This window comes from Rousettus aegyptiacus, unplaced genomic scaffold (genome assembly GCF_014176215.1).
Source record: "Rousettus aegyptiacus isolate mRouAeg1 unplaced genomic scaffold, mRouAeg1.p scaffold_m13_p_17, whole genome shotgun sequence".
Taxonomy (NCBI): Eukaryota; Metazoa; Chordata; class Mammalia; order Chiroptera; family Pteropodidae; genus Rousettus; species Rousettus aegyptiacus.
Window position 1 is genome coordinate 24,206,832 of NW_023416292.1, and position 23,643 is coordinate 24,230,474.

At 58.2% G+C, this 23,643-nt stretch overlaps 1 protein-coding gene across 2 annotated transcripts; it reads left to right on the forward strand.

The window, feature by feature from the left end:
- Window positions 1–338: 338 nt before the first annotated feature.
- LOC107521501 (CD48 antigen) lies at window positions 339–22,417 on the forward strand. Of its 2 annotated transcripts, none has more exons than XM_016166249.2 (6): window positions 339–447; window positions 12,115–12,477; window positions 17,825–18,104; window positions 19,487–19,600; window positions 19,845–19,975; window positions 21,310–22,417. In XM_016166249.2, the coding sequence occupies exons 1-6, from the start codon at window positions 384–386 to the stop codon at window positions 21,705–21,707; spliced, it is 1,350 nt and encodes a 449-aa protein (XP_016021735.2). In that variant the 5' UTR covers window positions 339–383; the 3' UTR covers window positions 21,708–22,417. The 2 variants fall into 2 exon arrangements, with proteins under 2 accessions (XP_016021735.2, XP_016021736.2); XM_016166250.2 differs by having other exon boundaries at window positions 17,805–18,104; window positions 21,310–21,534.
- The last annotated feature ends 1,226 nt before the right edge of the window (window positions 22,418–23,643 follow it).

Consider the following 23,643-nt stretch of genomic DNA (forward strand, 5'->3'; position numbering starts at 1 on the left):
CGTGGACGCGGACAAGGCAGCTCGCAGCCCCGTCCGCTCCGTGACGCATCGCGTCGCACACCTCGCCGCGCGCGCGGGACGAGTCGCCGCCACCTCCACGAAGCAGGGGCCGAGGAAGGACGTTCGTTGCGGTCGCCGCGGGCGCGACAGTCTTTGTTCTGCTGTCGCGCCTCGCAATTTTCTCTCTCCTCCAAATTTGGTATAAGCAACATGCATTATTCTCATTGGGGGAAGAAGCCCTTGCTTCCCAGGCGGCTGGTACCCTCCGCGCGGGGGGCGGGGCGCGGCGGGGCGCGGCGGGGCGGGGCGGGGCGGGGCGGGGCCGCCCGCACCTCTCCCATCTCGCCCGCCGCGCTCTGCGCCCCGGCTCTCGGCTCTCGGCCATGGAGTCCCGCAGCCGCCGCCTCGGCGCGCAGACCCTGCTGCTCCGGGCCGGCCTCCTCCTCGGTGAGTAACAGGCGGGTGGGCGCGGGGCGGGGGCGCGGCTGGGCGGGGGCAGGAAGCCGCGCGCGGGGCGCGGCCCGGGGGCCCCGGGACGGGGCTCAGCCGCCGGGCTGCCGAGCAGCCGCTGCTCGCAGGGCAGTGACCCCGCCCGCCGGGCGACGGGGCGGTCTCCGGGGCCTGGAGCCTTCTGTCCGTCCCCAGCCGCCTCCCGCGCCTGTCATTAGGGGCGGCCGAGCTGCCGCGCCGTCTGCAGCCGCCGGGGAGGCAGCGGAGGCCCCGCGGCCAGCGGCCTCCCCGGTGGTTCCCAGCCACTCGCACTGTCGGCCGGAATCGCGGTGGGCTGCCGACGGAGCCCGGCGTCTACCAGGCTCTGGCTTGCGGGCCTGGCCCCGGCCATCGTGCCCGCAGCTTCCTTTGGTGGAGAGCGGGGCCGAGCTCTGCGGTCAGCCCTGCTGGGCCACGGGCTCTGGCTCTGCCAGCTGTATGTTCTGGCGGAGACCCCGGAAAGTGGCTCTGCCGCCCGAGCCTCCGCGTGCCCGCCTGGGGAGTGCGTGGACTGACCCGGGCTCGAGCGTCATGTGGGGCGCGAAACGAAAAGGCGCTCCTCCTGGCCAGCGTCGGACCGGGGCGCGGTCGCTCGGACGCGGTCGCTGCGGACGGGTGTCGCGCGCACTGCTGGGGAAAAGCACACGCATGCCGGCCGCCGGTGGCGGGGCCTCCTTGCCTCATAACCGGCAGCGTTATCGTCACAGTCCGCTGTTTGGAAATCAAGCGGTTCCCTCCGGGGCCTGAGCCGGCTGTGGTGAGCAAACCGCTTTCCTGAGCTGCCCCAGAGGGCGCCGCCGGAGGAGCCTGCCCACGGCCTGGCGCAGTGGGCGGGTGGGGGGCCCTGTCCCCACTTCACCCCAGCTGCCGCAGCCTTGTGAGTGCAGCGGATAAACCAGGCTGGCTTCGAGCCAAGGGCAAGGCCACTCCAGCGAATGGAACGGCCGCCTGGCGGACGGCTCCGACCCGAAAACTGGACTCTAAGGAGCGCAGCGACGACCCAGGGCCGGCGTCAGAATCTGAACTCCGTTGGAGAATCGGGGCGCGGGGACACTCGGGGGGACACCTGGGAAGAGGTGAGGAAAGTCCTCTTTGAGGAGGCACCTTCTGTTGTCCATCTGCTGAAGTCGTGAGAGCCGGTGCCGCCGGCTGGGCCTGGGGCTCAGCTTCCCGAGCAGGGGCGACATGTTGGGGCGAGGGGCGCATTGGGGCGAGCTCGCCCGCTGAAATTTCTTGAGGAAAATGTGGATGTGTCAGGACTTGTTATAATCTGCCCCCAGGACTAAACATCTGCACTCCAAGGCTTTGGCCTCCACAGAAACAAACCGTCGGCGACGGCTGGGGGCCGTGTCAACTCTGCCGACATCTCCTCGGGGTTCTTTTACGGGAAAAAAAGCAGAACAGAAGATAGTAACATGAAGCGAGCTCACAAAAAACAAACAAACAAAAATTTGGCCACATCGATCTCTTTATGAGGAAAAATCTAAGACTCTGGGTATTGTCTACTGAGCCTTAAAACACTAACTTTATATCAGGAACTGTATTTTTTTTTAAGGTCCCAATTTAGCTTGCATACAGGACCACATAATACTGATAGGAAGTTTTACATCATACTATGTTATAGTGTTGGAGAAATAAATGACATAATGTGTTCAGTGAAAAAAAACTTTTTTCAGTTCCTCTGACAAACCAATCCATCGTTGATAAACGATTTGGATAGGTGGGGAATAAGGAAAAATGGATAAGATAAATAACTAGGAAAGATACTATCCTACAGATACTAACCAACAAATGCAAATTAAGAAGACTGGCTATCTCTTTGCCTACCAAATTACATTTTTACGTGACTACCTGACTTGCAAGTCTCATGTATTATTGGCAGCCTTTTATATACTTTTTAATATATCGTTTTTTAATTACAGATGACATACAATATTATATTACTTTCAGGTGTGCAACAAGTGATTAGACATTTTTATAACTTACTAAGTGATCACTCCAATAAATCCAGTACCCTTCTCACCATACATAGTTACTACAGTATTATGGACTATGTTTTTCATGCTGTATCCTACATCCCCGTGACTATTTTGTAACTACCAATTTGTCCCCCCCGCGCCTATCCCCCGAACCCCCTGAATCCGACAACCATCAAAATGTTCCCTGTATCTATGAGTTTGTTACTTTTTTGTCTGTTTATTTTGATTTCTAGATTCCACATATAAGTGAAATCGTACGGTATTTGTCTTTCTCTGTCTGACTCCGCTCAGCTCAGCGTCCTCTGGGGCCGTCCGGGCTGTGGCGCGTGGCCAGATGTCGCCCTCTTACGGCTGAGTCCCGCGCCGCCGTATCTACGCGGCACCCCTTCCTTGTCCGGTCACCCGGGCTGTCCCCATAACTTGGCTGCCGGGAACACAGGGAGGCGCACGCCCCTTCGAAGTGGTGTCTCGGGTTTGTTCGAGTAAATACCCCAAAGTGGAATCGACGGGTCCTTCTTTAGTCTCTTCTTATAGCCTGTTTTAAAGTGTATTTTGTCTAGTACGAGTATTGCTACCCAGCTTTTTCTTTCTATTTTCATGAAATCCCTTTTCTGTCCCTTTACTGTCAGTCTCCGTGTGTCTTTCGATCCGAAGCGAGTCTCTTGCAGGCAGCACATGTCAGGTCTTGCTTTCTTATCCATCCAGCCACCCGATGTCTTTTCACTGGAGAATTTAATCCATTTAAATTAAGTGTAATTATCAATAGACGTATAGTCATTGCCACTTTTTTCTTCATATTTTTATTCTTTTCTTCTTCCTCTTCAAGAAGCCTCTTTAATATTTCCTGTAATAGTGGTTTGGCGGTGCCGAGTTTTTCTTGTCTGGGAAGCTCTTTGTCTCTCCTTGGATTCTAAACAATAGCTTTGCGGCCGGAGTGATCTTGGCTATAGGTCTCCATTTCATCACTGAACATTTCATGCTAAGCCCAATCCCCTCCGGCCTGCCAAGTCCGTTGAGCAATGAGCCAGCCGACAGCCTTACGAGAGCTCCCCGTGGGTAACTAACTGCTGCTTCTTGCTGCGTTTAAGATTCCCTTTTCGTCTTTAACCTTTGGGGTTTTCATTATGACGCGCCTCGGTACGGGCCTCTTTGGGTTCACCTTGTTTTGGACTCTCTGTGCTTCCTGGGCTTGTGCGACTCTTTCCTTCAGCAGGTTAGGGACGTTTTCAATCATTATTTCTTCAAATAGCTTCTTGGTCCCTTGCTCTCTCCCTCCCTTGCCCTCTGGTGCCCTCAATGTTGTCCCAGGGGCCCCTTAAGCTTTCCTCACCTGGATTTTTTTTTCTTTTGCTCTCCTGACTGGGTGTCTTCTGCCACCTTATCTTCCTAGTCGCTGGCTCAGTGCCCCGCCTCGTCTAATCTGCCGCCGATTCCCTCTGATGTCGTCTTCATTTCCGACTCGCTCCTTCCGTGTTTTCTATCTCTTGGGTGAAGTTCTCCCTAAGCTCATCTCCTTTTCTCTGAGTTCCTTGAGCGTCCCTACCACCGCTCCTTCGCGCTCGGCACCTGGTGGACTGCTCGGCTCCGTTTTGTTTAGCTCTTGTTCTGGAGCTTTGTTCTGTCCTTTCGTTGGGGGCATGTTCCTTTGTCTCCCCATGTTGGCCGCCTCCCTGTGTTTGTTTTTATGTATCAGGCAGAGCCGCCACGTCTCCCATCCTTAGTAGAGCGGGCTTATGTAGCATGTAGCAGGTGTCCTTCGGGGCCCCATGGAGCGGTCTCCTAGGTCACCTGAGCCCGGCGTGTCCCTTGTGTGGCTTGTGTTGTGGTTGAGCCTTGATTACTGTTGGCCCATCAGTGGGAGGGACTGACCCCCAGGCTGCCTGGTGGTGAGGACCGGCCATGACCTCAGCTGCTGAGCAGGGGCTGACCCCACAGAGCGGGGGTCGCTTTGGCAGGGCTCAGGTGCCTGTGGGTGTGTCGCTGTGGAGCTGGAGGGTGGTGCCCTAGTGTGGCGTGAAGCTGCCACCGGGTGTGGGTACCGGAGCCTCTTGGGAGGGTTTCTGGTGGATGCCCAGGTCGGCCAGTGCCTGTGCCCTCCCTGGGGCCACAGGTATGAGCTACGAAGTGATCGGCAGACGGTGGCCACTTGTGCAGGGCCTGGAGGCACCTGGGAGAGGCTAAGCTGTGAGCCGAGGCCAGATGCTGCTTGTTTGGGGTTTGTGAGCCTTTGAGAGAGATTAGAAAAATCTGCCGCTTGAGCCGGGGCGGGTGTTTGTGTGGAAAAGCCTCTGGAATTGGATTTGGTGGGCCCAGAGTTTGGCGGGACGGGGTGTCAGGAAATCACGTGGGCAGGTGAACAGCGTCAGCTGACAGAGACTCGGATACGGTGGTTGCCGGGGGTCGCCAGCGTCCGCAGGCTAAGCAGGAGCACTTCTGTCCTGGACAGAGCTGCCCCTCAAGCTCTTCCCCTGAAGCCGGACAACTCGGCCCCTCCCCCTGTGTCCCTGGCACCTTCCAAGCTGCCACCCCAGCACTGGAGCCCACAGCGAGTGAGCCCGTCTGCGGTGAGGCCACACGCAGGCCCATTAAGAGGACGCCTGGGACTCCAGCTGGTCTCTGTGTCACTCAGCCATCATCCCCACTGGTTTTCACAGCCAGAAGTTATGGGGACTTCTCTTCCTGGCCCTTAAGCCCTGTCCTGGGAAGCCTGGTGTGGGGCTGGGACTCCTCGCTCCCGTGGGGGGGGACCTCTGCAGCCAAGCTAGCCCCCCCCAGTTCCCAGCCACCACGCGGGGGTGGCACCAGCCCATTCTGCATCTCCACCCTCCTCCCAGTCTCGAGGTGGCTTCTGTGTGTCCTGAGTTGTCAGACTCCTGTTCAGCTAGACTGCAGGCGGGTCTCAGGGATTCTGGCTCTGAAGTTCAGTTGTAATTCCGATGTGGTCGTGGGAGGTGGTGAGCACAGCGTCACCTGCCCTGCCATCCTGACAGGAAGTCCCCGGCGACCTTTTAAACGCATAGAAGGCTTCCTGGTTGTTCACTAGATGTGTCAGAAATGTTTAAACGTTTAAAATGGGGTTTAATCCCATGAGGAAAAAAAAAAACTTGCGTTCAGAAGGTTATACATAAATCCATTTTGGTCCAGTTACAAAAATAAAAAAAAATCGGAACCCAATAAGAGGGTAAATGACGTATCAGCAAGTTACCATATTCAGGTGGTGACGATGACTGCGATGGGACTTGGTTAGAAGACAAGACAGGAATAAATATGTGTTGAGCATGATGGTTAGGGACGTTGAGCATCTCTTCACGTGCCCGTTGGCCACTTGCATGTCCTCTTTGGAGAAATATCTATTCAGACCCTCTGCCCGTTTTTTAATCAGATTGTTTGTCTTTCCGGTGTTTAGAATAAGAGTATTACATATTTTATCTCATTTCAGCCTCACATGTGACACATTGTCAGTGGGTTTGGGAAGGGCCACGGCCATGGCAGACCCCCTGCCGACCCCGGGCCCAGGGACGCGGTTCGGAAACGTGGCTTTCTGTGTGAGCCCCGTGAAGACGACGTACTCTGGTTCTACATTTGAGGAAACCGAGGCTCAGAGCGGCCAGTTAAGTGGCCTGAGGTGCCAGAACATGTTCCACACCGGGACCCTGGCGCCGCCCAGGCGTGACGAGCCGCAGGCGCACGGCGGCCCTGGCTCCTGCCGCTGCCCTGACCCTCCCCTGCGGGGGGACCTCTGTTACTGCGAAGAAACCACTCTGCTCCTGCGGCTCCTGCCCCGGCCTGCAGGGAAATTACTGCGCTTCTCTACGAAGAAACAGCTTCGTCCCTTTGCCCTCCGGGATTCTCTACCTGGTTCTGCTCCACACACTCTTTCGTTTCCTGGTTAGGGGCACAGACTTGGGGCCGCGAGCAGAGCAGGGTGTCCCGCCGGTCCCACGAGGGTCCTTCTGGCGATGCAGTTCCATCTGGACTAGCCGCCTGTGCTCCGGCTGTGCCGCCATGGTGGCCTCGGCCGTCCCCCTCGGAGCAGCAGAGGCGGCAGGGCGAGGTGCACAGGAAGCTGCCACCTCCAGCAGCCCTGTTCGTGCGTCGGTGGCAGCCCAACCACCACCGAGCTCAGGAAGTCCCCAAGATAAGGAGATACATGCGTCCTTCTCTTTCCAAGTGGGTGTCGCGTCGCCGGAAGCCTCAGGTTTAGAGCAGCCGTAACCGGGCTGTGTGGAGGCTCACGTGGCCAGGTGGCCGGGTCCGTGTGGCTCTAGGCCCAGCGCCCTCCAACAGTGGCAACACAGAAACCCTTTCCTGTCAACACATCTTGGCTTAAAGCAGATTCAGACAGCGCTGGGTTCGTAATTAACTCACTCCTGATAGGGACCTACGTTGACTGAGCTGGTGAGCGCTCGTCCTATATTTAAAAGAATAGTTTTTAGGACATTTAAAGGATATGACATCAGTGTATTGAACTGCAGTTTCTCAGACGTTTGTGAGGGCAAATTCCACGGCCGTGTATTTGCATGTGTCCCCCAAGCGGGGCAGCGGATGTGCTGCATTTCCCCGTTGCTTAGCGACAGACTCTGAACATCTTCTCACGTGCCCACTGGCCAGCCATGCGTCTTCTGTGCAGAACTACCTACTCGGGCCCTCTGCCTGTCTTTAAAGCAGGCCGTTTGTCTTTTCGGTGCGGAGTTGTGTGCGTTCCTTATCCATGTGTCATGGGTGAACAGCTTCTCCCATGCAGCAGGCCGTCTTTGCGTTTCGTTGATGGTTTCCTTTGCTGTGCAAAAACATTTTAGTTCGATGTCGTCCTATTTGTTTATTTTTTCTTTTGCTAGCATTGCCCAAGGAGACACATCCGCCCCCCCCAAAAAAAAAATATTACTAAGAGTGACGTCTATAACCAATTGATTTTCAACAAGGATCATTCAGTGGGGGTGGGGGAGGTAGGAATAGCCATGTCAACAAAGGTGACCAGACAACTGGATGGCCACATGCAAAAGAAGGAACTCGGACTCCCACCTCCTGTCATATACAGCTGACCCTTGCACAATGCAGAGGTTAAGGGCACTGACCCCCTGTGCGACTGAAAATCCGATATAATTTTTTGACTCCTCCAAAACTAAATTAATAGCCTACTGTTGGCCAGAAGCCTTACCAATATCAAACAGTGATAAACGTGTATTTTATATGTTATATGTATTATATACTGTATTCTTACAATAAAGGAAGCTAGAGAAAACGTACTTAAAATCATGAGGAAGAGAAAACACATTTACAGTATTTATTGGAAAGAATTCGTGTATCACTGGACCCGCACAGTTCTAATCCATGTTGTTCAAGGGTCAACTGCGTGAAAATAAACTCAAAATGGATCAAAAACCTAAAAATAAGAGCCGAAGCTATAAACCTTTTAGAAGAAAACACAGGGGTAAAATCTTCACCTCCTAAGACTGGGCAAAGGATTCTTTGATTTGACATCGAAAGCATGAACAAAAAAAAATTGATAACTCTGAATTCATCAAAATTTAAAATTTTTATGCATCAAAGTACATTATCAAGAACATGGAAAAACATCCTACAGGACAGGAGAAAATATGTGCAAATCAGGTCTGCTGAGGGCCCGGCGTCCAGAACACGTAAACACCCCTCATGACTCAACACCAAGGGGCAACTAATAACGATTTTTTTAAATGAACTTTCATTCAGAAGGCCTTGAACAGACACTTCTCCAAAAGAAGATACACCGATGGCCAACGCATTCATGAAATGATGCTCGACATCGCAGACCGTTAAGGAAATTCATATCAAAACCACAGTAACACTTTCCGCCCACTGGGATGGAGTCGATGAAAAAGAAAAAGGAGACTAACAGGAATTTGTAAAGATGTGGCGAGGAAAGATGGTGTGGAATGCAGGCTGCTCCTCAGAAAGTTCGGCTTCGAATTACCTTATGACCCAGAAGGTTCACTCCCCGGTATGGACCCAGCAGAAACTAAACCCTGTGTCCGCACAGAAACTTGTACACAAACGTCTACGACAGATTCATTAATAAGACCCGAAAGGTGCACACGGCCCAGATGTGCGCCGGTGAATGAATAGGTAAATGGGCTGCGGTGTGCACAGCCATCCCCTGGCATGTGCGGGGCGTGGGTTCCAGGGTCCCGCACAGGTCCCCAGATCTGCACCGGCGCAGTCTCTAGTGTAAAACGGTGCCGCGTATGAGCACAAGCTGCACACGTCATCCACGGGGCTCGAACTCATCTCTCGGCCCTACAACACCTGATACAATGTAAACGCTGTGTAGGTGCCTGTTACTCTGTATCATTCAGGGACACGTGACCAGGGAAAAGTCGTCCTAACTACATCATCCCTGGCAGCAACATTGTTTCCCCAAATCTGTTCTACTCAAGGTGGGCGGAGCCCTCAGATCCGGAGGACCGTGGCTACGGCGGGAGAGTCAGCCATGAAAAGGGACAGAGTGCCGCTCCGTGAAGCTTGGAAACAGTATGTCAAGGGACGGGAGGCGGGCACAAGGGCTGCACGATGATCACCAGATGGGCAGGTCCAGGGACAGGAAGCAGGTTGGTGCTGGCCGGGGTTGCGTCATGCAAACGGGGTGTTTTTCTGGGGGGATGGGCTGTTCCGAAACCAGTGGCAGTCGCACACACTGTGACTGCACCAAATGCCGCCGGACCGTGTTAGTCGCATGCAGAAAAATTTCACCTCAATTAAAAAAAAAAAAAGACACGCGCCCTCAGAGCACGCTGGCACGCTTCGTGATGTGCTGCCGCGTCCTGCGAGGCCCAGGAAATAATCCTGAGCGGGACCGGGGCAGCGGGGGACTGAGGAAAGAAAGACAGAAAGCGGGGTCAGGGGGCCGCCGTCCACTGACGACGGAGCGGGCGGCGACCTCAGGTTTTCATGCGAGGGCGCGCGTTTGCCGGCTGACAGGAGAGTGTCCCCGCCCGCCCTCCACATCCTGCGACGCTCAGCACTCGCATTCAACACCCACGTTGTTCCCTGCCAGTCAGGAGGGGTCCTGCAGGCCAGGCGAACTCTGGCCGACCCCGCGGATTGCAAGGACCTGTCAGCTCGCACCCGCTCTGCCGCGGAAGGGAACCGCAACTCAGAAAGCGGCTTCCAGAGGACGCACGCTTTGAAAGGACAAATAACTGGACTTCCCCTCTGCGATGCCGGAAGGTCACACACCCGTGCCACACTTAGGAAAGGGCGGCGCTCCCGGCGTCACCCGCTGTCGGGGGAGGGAGGGAACGAGCGCTTACGGGAGGGGTCGGCGAGCAGTCACTGTCACTCGCAGAGCCCATCTGAGGAAAAGCGCCAGAAAAGCCCCCCCCCCGCCCCCGGGGGTTCATCCCGGAGCAGGGCACGCGCCACAGCGGAGAACCGCGCGGGCTGCAGCCGAGCCACGCCGGTGAAGAAACATCGATCGTCTGGAAACAGCTCCTGACGGCGCGGCCAGTCCGCGCGTGCGCAGGCGGCCGCGGGGAGCGGGCCAGGGTGTTCCAGACGCGCCGGCAGGGAGCCCCCGGGCGAGTCCCCGGGGCGCCCCGCGCGCGGTCCTGGCGCCGTGCAGCAGGCGAGGGCCGGGGCACCCGTCCCGCCGCCTGAGCAGAGTGCGGGTGGGGCAGGCGTGAGCGAGCCCGTTTTTGACAGTGAACTTGACCTGCCCCCAGGCGCGCTGCCCGGGTTCCCTCCCCCTGAGGAAACACCTGTCTCTGGCTTTTGTGGCAGGAGCTTGGCAAGGGCCTTGGCAGGTCCGCCCTCCCGGCTGCTGCCTCGCGCCTCCCCCGGTGGCCCCGAGTCCTCTGGCGGCTGGCGCTGGGCCCTCGCCCTAGGTGACAGCCCGGCCGTCGGTGGCATGGCCGCGCTGAGGGCCGCGTCTGCAGCCCCGGCCTCTCCAGAGCTGCAGGCCTGTGACCTGTTAGCCATCTGACACCTGTTCCTGGGAGCCGAGTGGATCGTGTGTACAGAGAGGCTCGTGCCCCGCCCTCCCCCAGACCTGCTGCCCCCGGGGTTTAATCGTGGTTAAAGCTCAGGGGTGCCACGCCATCTACCCGGGCCAAGGGCCACACGCCCAGAAGTCACCTTTGCTGCTTCTCTGCCTTCACTCTGGCGTCAGGGCCTCCAAGTTCCCCCTCCACCTCCCGCCCCTGCTGCCATTCCTCTCGCTTAACCTACTGCTGGACCTGCTGGTGGGGGTCCCCGTCCCCTCCCCCTGAAAACCGCCCTCCACACAGCATCGATTCTAAAGTAGCCACTAAAATGGACTTGCTGAACGTCCCTCCGCCCGGGACCATCTGGTGGCTTCCGGTCGCACGGAGAACACGCCCTCAGCCCTGACCCGGCCTCCGGCCTCCTGCCCTCAGGCCCGCCCTCCCCCCCAGGGTCCCCCACGCACGTGCTCCGAGCAGCCCGGATTAAGTCAGGACTCGCCATAGTCGTCACTCCCTCCTATGCCCGCACCCCACGCCCCACCAGACCACCGCTGCCCCGTTACACCATCCCGAGCATCAGTCGGGGTTCTCGGCGACAGCCAACCGACTGACTGAGCACACGGGTGTGTGTGTTGGCGGGTGGCAGGCGGCCCACAGACGGTGCGGACCTCCCGGCTTCAGGACGAATCAGCCAGGAGCCACGCCCTGTCACAGGGCCTAGGGCCGCGCGCACGCCCGCCCCAGACCCGCTGCCCCCGTTCTGCTGCCGTGAGTGACTGTCATCCTCGGTGGCACAGATCCCACGCTCCTCTACTCCGGTCGCCAGTGTGCGTTCCAGAGTCTGGGGTCGGTGCCTCCGCTCGGAGGAGCCCAGGTCCCGTGCGGTGTCAGCCGCAGAGGAGGCGGGCCGTGCCTCCCACGCGCAATCCCGCAGGCGGGAGAAGGGGGCTCAGACGCCAGGCGGCGGGCGTGATGTCGGGGCCGCGTTCGTTTCATCTTCTTCGCAGCGCTGCAGGGCTTCGTTCTCCCCTGCCCAAGTCAGCCGTCCGGGTCACCGCTCTGTCCCGGCGACCTGGACGGCGCCTGGCTCGTGGGGCGCGGCTGGACGCGGCAGGCCCAGGCCGGGTGGGGCGCAGTTTGATCAGAGACATAGCGTGTCGAGAAAAAAAGAATAGTCACACACGAAATGCCGCGAGGCGGTCCCGTAAGAGTAGGACCGACCAGTGACGCGCCTGCCCATTTTCGAGGGTTATGAGTGCCACATCGAGAGCGATTTCAGAGGCGCGATGGGCCGGCGGCCACGCTGCAGGGGGCCGAGGAGAACGAGGCGCAGCGGAGAGGCCGAAATGATTTCTCCGGTGCGTGCGAACAGAGGGAGAGTGGCCGGCTACCAGCGCTAACGTTTTCAGTTTCCTTTTTCTGGAATTAGAACAAAGGCCGTGTTCGGTGCCAACTGCAAGAAGAGGAAGGCACGCGAGCCGGGGAGGGCGCCGGACGGGTGCGTGAATCGCGACCGCCGCGTCCGGGCCGCACTTACGCCAGTGACGTCCGCGGCTCTGCTTCCTTGTCTGTGCCAAAAACAAGAAAAAATGGCGACAACCCTCTTCCGACGAATCTGGGGTGAGCCGACGTGAAGGCGCACGGCGGACGCCCCACGCTCACTCTGCTTCTTTCTCCCCCACTCTCAGCTCTTCCTCTCCCAGGTCCCCGGACTGCCCAGGACCCCGGCTCTTCCTGCACCTTGAAAAGGACCGTGGGGGAGTCCGCCCAGCTGCGGCTGAGCTCGTCCCTGTCGCCGGACGTCCGAGAGGTCGAGTGGACCTGGGACGCAGAGGACGGGAGGCAGTGGCTGCTGGTGTCCTGGAAGCCGAACGGCTCTCACGCCGAGTGGTACGAACTCGACGAAAAATACAAGCGCAAGTTCAGGCTCATGGAGAGGGCCTTGCTGGCCATCGAGAACCTCACCGTGGACATGAGCGGGCGGTACACAGCGAAAATCAAATTCAAGACAGGAAAATCCCAGGAGGAAGACTTTAGACTCTGTTTATACGGTAAGGGGTGGGCCGTGCCCCGGCCGGCCGCTGTGGCTGCCACGGTAACTGACGTCAGCCTGAAATCGGGTTTTTAAAAAAACCCTCTTTTTAAGCATTTTTGCATCTCTTCTGATGCTCTAAAAATTAAGCTAAGTTTTAAGGATCACATCCCAGGGGAATCTAATTTTATACCTTCCTTAAAAGGTATAAAATGCACATGAAATGGGGGGGTGGGGGAGGCGCCAGAGCCGCCTGAAAGGATAAAAAAACTTTCTTCAATCATAAAATACTACAAAAATGATGATTAGAAATACACGATTGTATAAGAAACGTCTTTCATTGGTTGTTTCAAAAACTGATTTAATAATTCTCAAGTGACTCCCAAAGGCTGGCAAAACCGAACATCACAACAGGCTAAGAAAAGGCATTAGGAGCAGATGGAAGGTCAGAACGCGTCCTCGGGGCACGTGCTCGTGGGCCGCTTGACCTGGAGCCCCGCCAGTGAGGTCCCAGGACTAAGTCCTGTCCTAGACCCGAGTGGAAGGGCAGGAGACCCAGGCCCGTGTCCGGGGGCTCCCCAGCCAGTGAGAAGCCACCCCGGCGTGGGGCGGGAGGGGGACGGGGAGCACAGCCCGGGGCGGCCACCCTGCCAGAGCTCGCCCTTGGGTGCTCCGTGCCTCCACCCACGTCGCCCTCGGGTGCTCTGTGCCTCCGCCCACGTCGCCCTCGGGTGCTCTGTGCCTCCGCCCACGTCGCCCTCGGGTGCTCTGTGCCTCCGCCCACGTCGCCCTCGGGTGCTCTGTGCCTCCGCCCACGTCGCCCTCGGGTGCTCTGTGCCTCCGCCCACGTCGCCCTCGGGTGCTCTGTGCCTGCACCCACGTTGCTGTCGCCGCTGTGTCCCTGCGTTGCAGCCCCCTGGCCGCCCGTGTCTCTGCTCTCTCCCGCCTTCCAAACCACCCCGCTGCGGCCGGGCTTTTAGGGTGCAGTGGCTTCCTGTCATCCCGTCCCATCTCCCGCAGGACAAATGCCACTGGGGAAAGGAAGTCCCGCCCACCCAGGACCTGGTCCCCGGCTGCCTCTCCAGCCGCGTTTTCCAAGCCGTCCCCACGTGCCCCGCTCCAAGTTGCTGCCCTTCACCTCGCCCACTGGCCCTTCCCGTCCCTGACCTGGGCCAGTGGCTCTGCGGCGATGACCGCCCCCCCCCCGCCCCTCCCCCGCCCACGGCAAAGCCCCGGCTAGCGGGAGCGGGAGTGGGGAGAGGGCAGTGACCAGCCAGCTGGGGTTCCCGGGGCCGAAGGGGGGGCCGGGCACCAGAGCCGTCCCTGCTGCTGGCCCCGGACCTGTGCCCTGCCCCTCCTGGGCCCACGGCTCCCTGAGTGACATCGCGCTAGCAGAGTGTCAGCCTGTCCCTCTGGCGGGAAGGAATGGAAGCCTCGCACTAGGTCCATATGGGGCGTTTCGCTGCACAGCCACGTGCATCTCCCCGGGGACGCGCTATACGGGGGAGCCCCAGCCCCCAACTTGAAGGGCCTCCTCTCCGCCGCGCTCCTTCCCGCCCGCTCGGCACCTCCACGCGGTCAGTCGGGGGCCCGGCCTCGTGCAGCCATGGGTCCCGCCAACCCAAGAGTGAAGAGGCCTCGTGGCACACCGCGTGGACGCTTCCGGGGCGGGGGGTGGCGTGTTCCCAGCTCGGCCACCAGCCCCCAGCGGGGTCGCCGGCCAGGGCAAGAGCGCAGCTGCTTGGCAAGGCCGGGGGCGCGTGATGCGCAGAGCCAGCGCGGGGCGCCATGGGCGACACGCATCGGACGCGGGGCCGGAGCCGCCGACGGCCGACCATGTGCACCCGGCCCCGCAGGCGACTGCAGTAGCGCCCCGCGCTCACCCAGCTGCCACCCGCCACCTCGCTCCGGCGCCACCCGGCTGGCCCCTGGCCGGCCCCGTACGTGCGGCCTGTCCCTCCCCGCGCCGTACCTCCTGGCTTTCAGAGCTGCCCTGTCCTAAGCGGTCTTTCCTGGTGGCTGTGAAGCGCGTTTCCAGTGTAAAGCCTCGCAGGCCTTTCCCCTAATTCTCGAGGGCCGGTTCTCACGCCCACGCTGGCCGGTGCGTGCTCCGCGCCCCCCGTGCGTGCTCCGCGCCCCCCGTGCGTGCTCCGCACCCCCCCCGTGCGTGCCCCGCGCCCCCCGTGCGTGCTCCGCGCCCCCCGTGCGTGCCCCGCGCCCCCCGTGCGTGCCCCGCGCCCCCCGTGCGTGCCCCGCGCCCCCGTGCGTGCTCCGCACCCCCGTGCGTGCTCCGCTCCCCCCGTGCGTGCTCCGCACCCCCGTGCGTGCTCCGCTCCCCCCGGTGCGTGCTCCGCGCCCCCCGTGCGTGCTCCGCGCCCCCCGTGCGTGCTCCGCACCCCCCCCGTGCGTGCCCCGCGCCCCCCGTGCGTGCTCCGCGCCCCCCGTGCGTGCCCCGCGCCTCCCGTGCGTGCCCCGCGCCCCCCCGTGCGTGCTCCGCTCCCCCCCGTGCGTGCTCCGCGCCCCCCGTGCATGCTCCGCGCCCCCCGGGCATGCCCTGCTCCCCTCTGCACGGTGGCACGGGGGCGTGGCCTGCAGTCCTGGCGTCACCCTGTGTGTGCGGTTCCTCTATCCAGTAGGTTTAAGCAGTTTTTCAAGGACGTCCACGGAAACACGCCATTTCTCTAGGACTGTTGCTTGTTCGTGCCCTGTTAATGCTCATGCACCTGCCGAATAGAGCATGTGATAGAAACACACAGAAACCAGTTGCTGGGGGAACACCTCGAATGCCCCTAAGAACAGGAGATTTCCAAACACCTGTCTGCTTCGGAACACTTTGTAACAGGCATTCCATTTGATTTATTTCAATTCTGATCTGTTCTTCAAATCGGGCCTTTTAAAGAAGCTGTTCAAAGACACCGGTTCCCTGGGCCCTGGGGAGGGCCACGGACCTGCGATTTTAACAGCCGCCCGGGTTAGGGGTTGGAAAGCTACAGCCATCCCGGAAATCAGCCCGGTGTCTGCTTTATGGAACGCGGCCACATCCGTTCATTTACATGTTGGACTTGCTGTTTACTCCTGATAATGGCAAGCTTGTATAGCTGTGACAGGGACCACATGGCCGGTGAAACCTAAAATATTTGCTGTCTGACCCTGGACAGGACAAGGTGCCCACCCTCGGCCAGATGGCTGCGCAGGCATGGCTGGTACATGAAATGCCACAGGGGTTCGGGGTTTATTTGTTGTTGTTTTTGTTTTTGTCTTGAGGATTAGCTGAGCTAATGTAAAGCCCTTGGAGCTGTGCCTTGAAATATATATGAGCTTGATAAACGCTAACTACTTTTTTCTTTTCAGCCGCTAATGGAGTCAATTAATAAATTTCCTAATTGCGCTTCCCTCGCATGGCCACCACGAGCCTAGCTCGATGCCGATGTGTTGTGTGGTGATATTTGCTGCTATTCTACTTGGGAATCTTCAGTTCTCTATTTGTAACAGATACGAACGCACGGATTTGCACGTGCGTTCTATCTCGTCTGGGTTTTGACAGTCTCCTTGTCCAAGGTGGGTTTAAAGGTGAACCAGCCTTTTTTGGAATGACCTGAGAAACAGTTTGCCTTTCCTAAGCTCTGGGACAGCATCTGTGACCCCGGAATTTTATTTTCCGTGGCCATTTGGCACGAAAGCCGTACGCAGTCCGCGGACGGACCTGGATCACCGTCCCAACCTCTGTGGGTCTGTTCGGGTTTGCTGCCTCCTGCAGAATGCTGATAGTTGATCTTTCTTAGGAAATCATCGTTTCGTTTCCGTCGCCAGACATCTAGGAATGCAGCTGCACGGGCTGCTTCCTCCTCATTTCTAACATCTTTTCTTTTCTGTGGTTACGATGCCCTGAGCCTATGCCTGACGGTTACTCGTAACTTTAATTATTTTAGTTAAACATCAGTACTTTTGATTTGTCTCCCTTTTTATGTCAACTTTTGATTTTGTCTGTTGAATTTCCTTTTTATTTTCTACACACCTAAGTTAAAAATGTGTTTGACTGCAATTAGCTTAAAACTCGAGCCAGGGGGGTGTATTTTTCTCATGCAACAGGAAGTCAAGAAGAGACAGCCTGTGCTGGCATAGGCCCCTCTGCTCGGCATCGTCGCCGGCAGCCACGGCTCGCTCTGTCTCTCTGCTCTGCCGTCCTAGGCACGCAGGCCGTGGCCTCATGCTTATTGCCTTGGCCCAAGATGGCTGTCGCACCGGACACCACTCCACAGTAAAGATAGTGAAAGAGGGAAGGACAGAGGGGAAGTTGGTTCAATTTGAGGCTTTGTCTGTTCGAGAGAGCAGGCCTCCCCTCCCCCGTGCTTCAGGCCGTGAGAAAGGCTGCAGAGGAGAGAGCTCAGCTCTGGCTGCTCAGTGGGCGGGAGGCGGGACGGGGCCATGTGCAGCGAGCTGCCCGTCAGCCGGCCACGTGGCCCTTGACCTGCTCGCTGACCTGCTGAGGTCTGGCCGCCAGGCACAATAACCCTCTTCAGCAGTAGCGGGCTCGGTCATGTCGCCTCGTGTGTCCAGGAGTGTCATGGGTTTTATTTTGTTTGTTTGGCTTTATGCATTTATACATTTCTAAATGGCGTTGTTAGATATACATTAATCTAAAATATCTCTATTTGAACCACATTTTTATCTTAAATTTTATTTAGACTGGAGCGACTATTGCCACACCTGCAGTCCCTTTTGTTGACCTTTTTTTCGTCTCTTTCTAATCTTTGTTTCATTAGCTAATATAAGCAGGACACAGCTGGATTTACTTAATCCGGGTCCTGACTTTTTAATAAAGGAATATAATGCACTCAAATGTATAAACTTGCTCCTGACATCTTATTTACAGTTTTTTATTTATCGTTTTTCTTGCCTTTTGTTTGATCACGTTTTCTTCTCTGGTACCTTGGTCGTTACACCCACCGGTCACTAAACTTAAGTTTTCACTTCAGCATTTAAAGGTAATTGGTGTTATCTTTTCTCTGAACAAAAGAACTTTAATATGTTTTTTCCACTGTATTCTCAACCCCTCCCATGTTGTGTTTATAACATGTGTGGAAATACGTGCAATTATCACATCTAATATGTAATTATCATATGCATCGTGGCTGTTTAATCGTCTAGACTTAGCTGAGCAAATAGCGGCCTCGGGCACCTGCTCTGGGCTGGCAGTCAGAGCCGCTTGGGCCACTGGGGCAGGTCCCCTCCCCAGGCCCGTGTGTGGAGCGTCAGGCAGCGGCATCACACAGGTGAGAATGGGGGGCGTGTTGGTGCGAGTCCTACTCCTGAGGCTCAGTTTCTCTTTCGTCCCTCTGGCCTCAGAGCCCATCCCCCACCCACAGATCCAGGTTCACCTGTTATCCAACACAACAGGCCGGTGCAACGTCAGCCTGGAGTGTGCGACCCCGGGGACCGCAGAGAACCTGACGGTGACCTGGCTGAGCAAGGGCCTCCCCGGGGAGCTGGATCCGAGCGGGGCGCTGGGGTCGGCCCCTGGCTCCAGGCGCCTGAGCCTGAGCCTGCCCTGGGGCCAGTTGGATGGCCACCTCACCTGCGTGGTCAGCAACCCTGTGGACAGGAAGAATGTGACCTTACCCGTGGAGAGCGTCTGTCTGTGGAGGGGTGAGTGCAGCCCCGGGGAGGGGGCAGGGCTGGCCTAGAGCAGGGGACTCGGGAGGCGGGGCACCGAGGGCCAGTGTCAGGCCCGGTCTGCGGTGCAAACAGGGGTTGCGCCACCAGTGAATGGCCCTGTGCTCGTTAGAGTCTTCGAACTGCAAGTCCGGAAACTGGACCAGTGAGCGGACACAGTGCCTTCCCCGCGCCATAGACGTGGGGCTGGCAGGTGCCTAGGCCTCGCCCAGCATCCAGGAGCCTGAAGGCTGCGTTAGTCACTGGGATCCAAGCGGGGGGGATGGGGAGGCCTTACAGAGCCCCCAGCCCTGCGTGCTGGTGGCCCCCAAGCACGCGCCCTCCCCAGAGGCCCTGTGCTCGCTGCTCAGGCAGCGGGTGTGTGCTGGTTTCGTTGCATGCCAGACACACGCTTCCTGGCCTCTGCAGACGCAGTCGCAGCTCTGCTCTGTGTGAGAGCTGCGGCCACCACAGCGGCCCCCCACAGCGCCCCACAGCCGGAGAGCCGCCTCAGGCGGGGGCGCTGCAGGGGCGGCCGGGGCAGGAGCCTGGCAAAGCAGCCTCAGGGCCTGGCTTCCTGCAACATCCACTCGCCTGACAGCCTGACAGAGCCGCCAGTGTCCCCTGAGCTCCGCCTGCTCCCTGGGGCTCCCATCAAACTCTCTCTTCCTTGTCACTCCCTGCTGGGCCACTGAGCAGCCAACCCACACGCTCCAGCTGAGACCCGGGCACTGGGGTCTGGGAGAGAGTCCCTGGCTGTGTGACCCTGGACAAGCTACTTAATTTTTGGAAACTTTCTGAAAAAATGGACAACAATTTCATCCACTCAAAGGGCTGTCGTGAGACTCAGAATAAGTGATCCACATTCGGTGGTCAAAGCCACGCGGGACATGCATCGTGTCAGTAATTGTCAGCAACAGCTCAACGAGGTGGGGGAGCCGGCAGCTCCCTAACCGAAGCTGCACTGGGGGCCGAGCTGAGGTGACAGCATCTGGTTCAAGCGCCAACAAGAAAGAAGTTGGGGTGCGGAACGCATCCCAGAGGGAAGATGGCCCAAGTCCCCTTGTGGGTGCAGTCTCCCCGCGGCAGAGGGTGGGCGCCCCGACCCCGCCCCCTCCTTCATCTTCTGGGCTCTGCGTTGGGGGTCTGAGCAGGGGCACTCCAGCCGGCAGGAGCCTCTGAGGCCCCTGCACAGACGGGGCAGGAACCCCGGCAGAAGGGACAGGAAGTGGCCGGGCCGGCGTGCGCAGTGGCAGAAAGGAGGGAATCTGTCCGGGCCGCAGCGAGGTGTCCATTCTGGCTCCAGAGCCCCGCGTGGTCCCACGTCCCCGCATCAGGCCCAACCCAGGCTGACCTGACGCCCGCCTTTGTCCCAGGTTCTCTCCAGAGCCAATGGCTTTGGGCTGTCATCCTTCCCGTGGTGCTGATGGTGAGCCTCGGGGCTGGAATATGGACCTGGTGCAGGAGGAGGAAGGCGAAGGCTGGGAGAGGCAGGTGCCGGGGAGGGGCGGTGGCGGGAGGAGACCCGGGGAGGGGCGGCTCTGCGGGAAGACAGGACAGTGACGGCCTGAGAAGCACCGGGGAGGCTCGTGCGCAGGGGTGCAGGGGGCGGGGCCGCGCGCCTGCGCAGAGAGGAAGGGCGCGGGCCGCGGGGCGCGGGGCAAGTCCCGGGGAGCTAGCGGCCCGCGGGCAGTGGCCGCCGACCCCACATTGCTGAGCCCCCGCTGTGCACAGGCGAGGCCGCGCCCCCGGCAGCTGCTCCCCAGGCCCTTGTCCCAGAGGAGTCTGCCGGCCTGCAGAGTGGCGAGGCCGACAGCTGCGAGCCTCCTCCCTACGCAGAGATCACCTGGCGGAGACACTCCAAGGTGGGTCTGAGCGAAGCAGCGCAGCTCCAGCGACGCCCGGCCCACGACGTCTGGGCGCGCGGGCCGTCACGCTGGACCCGCCGGGGCTGCCTGGGCGCCACAGTGCATCGGCTGCTGAGGGGAACGGGGGGTGGGGTCAGGAGAGGCGGAGGTAAGTGGCCAGGTGTCTGGTGGGCCCCTGCCCTTTCTGTAAGACCTGAAACGGAGTGAGAGTAGGGGACAGCAGCAGGGCCTGGGCAGGGACCCGGGGACCCAAGCAGCGTCGGCAAGCCCCATCTTCTCCCTCCCTCCCAGCTGCCTGGGACCCGGCCGTTAGCACCACTCCGAGTAGGGGCGGTGTGGCCCATAGCTGGAAATGGCTTGCCGGTGACATTCCGCCAGGGGAGGGCCTGCGGGCAGGACAGCTGGAGGACGAGAGGACACTCAAGGGGCTTCCCAGCAGCCTCGGTCCTCCAGCTGGGCTCCGGGCTCCCGGGAACCGCTGAAGGGCCCGGTAGGGTGAAGGCCGCGGCGCCCACTCTCCAGGGTCCTGATTCAGCAGGTCCAGGGCTATCCAGCTTCAAGGCAGAGACGCCAATCAGGCCACATCTGACCCAGACACTCAGTCCTGTCCTGAAGCCCCTGTCCTTGAGGAGACCCCTGAGCGAGAACGCGTCCCCTCCCGGGACACCAGGACACAGGACAGGAGAGAGATGGGGTGGCACAAGGGAGCGGGCTCGGAGAGGCGGGCGTGAGACCCAGCTCTGAGGCCGGTGCGTCCATCAGCCTAGAAGACTCCGCCCCCGGGCCCGGCCTCTCCTCATAAATGAAGGCCCCGCGGAGACACCTGCGTTGACTTGGAACTTCTGCAACTAGGGCCATCGAGGTGGTTTACAGATTTGTCCAGCAAATTTTTATTGAGTGTCCACTGGGTCCCCAGAATCGTTCCGATTTGGGCCACAGAGGTCAACAAAACAACAACTCCTTGGCCTCGCAGACTGCGCGCCCTGGGCTGCGGGAGGGGAGAATGACAAAGGAGCAAAATGGGGGCGTCGGATGATGACAGGTGCCCAGGAGAAACAGGGTGGGACAGGGAGATGGGCAGCAGGTGCGGTTTTAGGCCAGGCTCCCAGGGAGAACGTCCCGGGAAGGGAGAAGCGAAGGGCAGTGTGGGCGAGCGAAGGGGGGGTCAGGGGAGGCCAGGGCTGAGGCTGGGCTGGGGGCATGACCGCAGCCGTGAGCCCGACCTGCCCGGGTGACGACAAGAAGCACGTGACGAGACCCTGCGTGACCAGCGCTTGTCCCTAGAGCGCGTAAACTGACCGAGACCACCCCGAACTCTGCTTGAATTGTAGAAAGGCCTGGAGACGGGCAGCGGCCACTCAGCCGGCGCCATGTACACCCCGGAAGTCCACACCATCTACCAGAAGATCCAGATAAGCCCAGAGCCCCAGGGGAGGCTGTAGACCACCAAGGCACACGATCACTGCGAAGGGAGGGCCTTGGGCAGAGGACCTTGGGGATCTCATCACCCGGCCTGGTACCCATGAACAGAGAGAGGGGTGGTTCCCGGCCATGGAAACACCGAGGCCCGCAGATCCAGGATTCGGCGTCGACTGTGGCGGGAAGGGAAGCAAACTTTTTCTTTTTATCTCCATCACCTACTAGGCTTAATTCTAAGCACTTAAAATGTATCATCTCATGGTTCCTCAAAATTCAAGGAAGTCGCAGACCCTTTTTTCCTATTACGTAATATGTGTATACAGAAGTCAAAAGGCACATCTTGTTGAAATTGCATTTCATTCTTTTCATTGAGATTGTAAATAGGGTCTTGTTCCCATTATAACCATGAGATGATTGATTAAAATGTTACATACATACCACATATTAAGTTATGTCACTGGATTTCTCTGTTTGTAACTGTTTTTCATTAGATCCTTTTGAATTTGTGGGTAAATAACCATATTTTTAACAAATAATTATAAATTTTCTGCTTTCTTTCCAATTTTTATGCCTCATTCCTTTCTCGTGTCTAATTGCATTGGCCGATACCTCCGAAATTATGTTAAATAATAGTGATGATAAAAGATAATCCTCATTTTGTTCCTGACTTTAATATAAATGCCTTTCGTGTTTCCCCCATTAAGCATACTGTTTTATGGTTAAGACATACATGTTTTATCATGTCCGAAAAGTATATATTTAGTCCTATTTTATCAAGATCTGTTTCAGAAATGAAATGTTAAAATCCATTGTTTCCTTATCATCTGTGAAGATATCATATTTAAAATTTTTTCATCTACCAGTACATTAATAGATTAGCTAATATTGAACTATTTTTGTGTCGATGGGATAATCTCAGTTGATATATTATTCTTCTAATGTGCTACTATTTGATAATAGTTTTATCTAGGTTTTTTTTAACATTATTCATAAATAAAATCCGCTTGTATTTTTTTCGTGCTTTACTTTCTCAGTTTGGCATTCGTGTTCTGCCTGCTGAAGACCTCTCATATCCTCACTTGTGGCGATTCGATTAAAATTTGCTTCATATCATGGTCCTAAAAAAAAGATTCTTTTGAAAGAAAGGAATTCCCAACTCCCACTGCTGATTTAAATTATTTTTATTGCAATGTTACTTAAAGGCGTATAAATATGAAACTATGTATAAATGTCTTGTGCTTATAGCTTTTATACCAAAGTCCTTGTAGAGTCTGTTAATCCATCCGATCCAAACTGTTAAAAATTTTATCAATAATTGACAGAAATATTTTATAAATTTAGTAAATTCGGGAAATTGGTCAGTCGGTTATTTGCTCATTGAGGAAACAGACTTGTGAACTGTCCTTCGGCAGACTGGTGTGGGGCCGATCGGCCTTTGGGCACAGCGATAGGACCCTCACAGCCCAACTGGTAAGAGCGTGGTTTTGCCCCTCCACCCGCTGGCTTCCTATCTGAGCAGGGAATTGGCCTCCAGGGCCTGGCACCTTAAGTGCTCAGCACATGTCATTGCCACCCTGCCCCCCCCATGCTGTCCTCGTCTTCTTCCCGTAGACCACACTCAGGACCACCCTCTGTCCTCCGGTCCTCCTGGGAAGCTGCTGTCACCCAAAAGCAAGCATAGCCCGAAGATGCCTACGGCCCGAGGCGGTCCCCCGCGGGCCGGGCAACGCACACGTCAGCCGCCAGCCTTCAGAGGTCGCCGTCACCGACAGGACCGCACGACAGACGAACACACCGCAGCAGAGCGCCCAGGACCCTGGTGTCCTCAGGGTGCTGGGAGCCGGGGGGGGGGGGGGGAAGGGAGGACACGCCGTGAGCAGCAGCGGGGGGGGAGGGCGGGGGGGGGGACGTGCCATGAGCAGCAGCGCGGGGTGCGGGGACGCGCTGTGAACAGCGCCCCCGCGGCCCCCCTCAGCGCCGCCGCTCTGCGGAGTGACGGACCGAGACCGCTCGCCGTCGAGAAGAGAGCCCTGGTATCGGGGTGTCCCGGACCGCGTGGTGGCCGCGTGACCCTGTGCTGGCCAGTGACACGCAGGAGCGTCCGCGGGGGCTTCGGAGAAGGGGCGCGCGCGGAGAGGCCCAGGCCCGCAGGGGCCGGGCAGGAAGCGCGGCCAGGGCACCAGGGGCCGCCCGGGGCCGGCTGGGCCCGCTGCCCCCCCGCCCCACGCCCCCTCCGGCCGCGGCGT

Bases quoted from the DNA above. Each gene is read 5' to 3' on its own strand.
- LOC107521501 (XM_016166249.2), top strand. From the start codon at position 384: ATGGAGTCCCGCAGCCGCCGCCTCGGCGCGCAGACCCTGCTGCTCCGG. The intron at 448-12,114 runs GTGAGTAACAGG...CCCCACTCTCAG, and splicing joins CCGGGCCGGCCTCCTCCTCG to CTCTTCCTCTCCCAGGTCCC. The intron at 18,105-19,486 runs GTGAGTGCAGCC...CCTTTGTCCCAG, and splicing joins GAGCGTCTGTCTGTGGAGGG to GTTCTCTCCAGAGCCAATGG.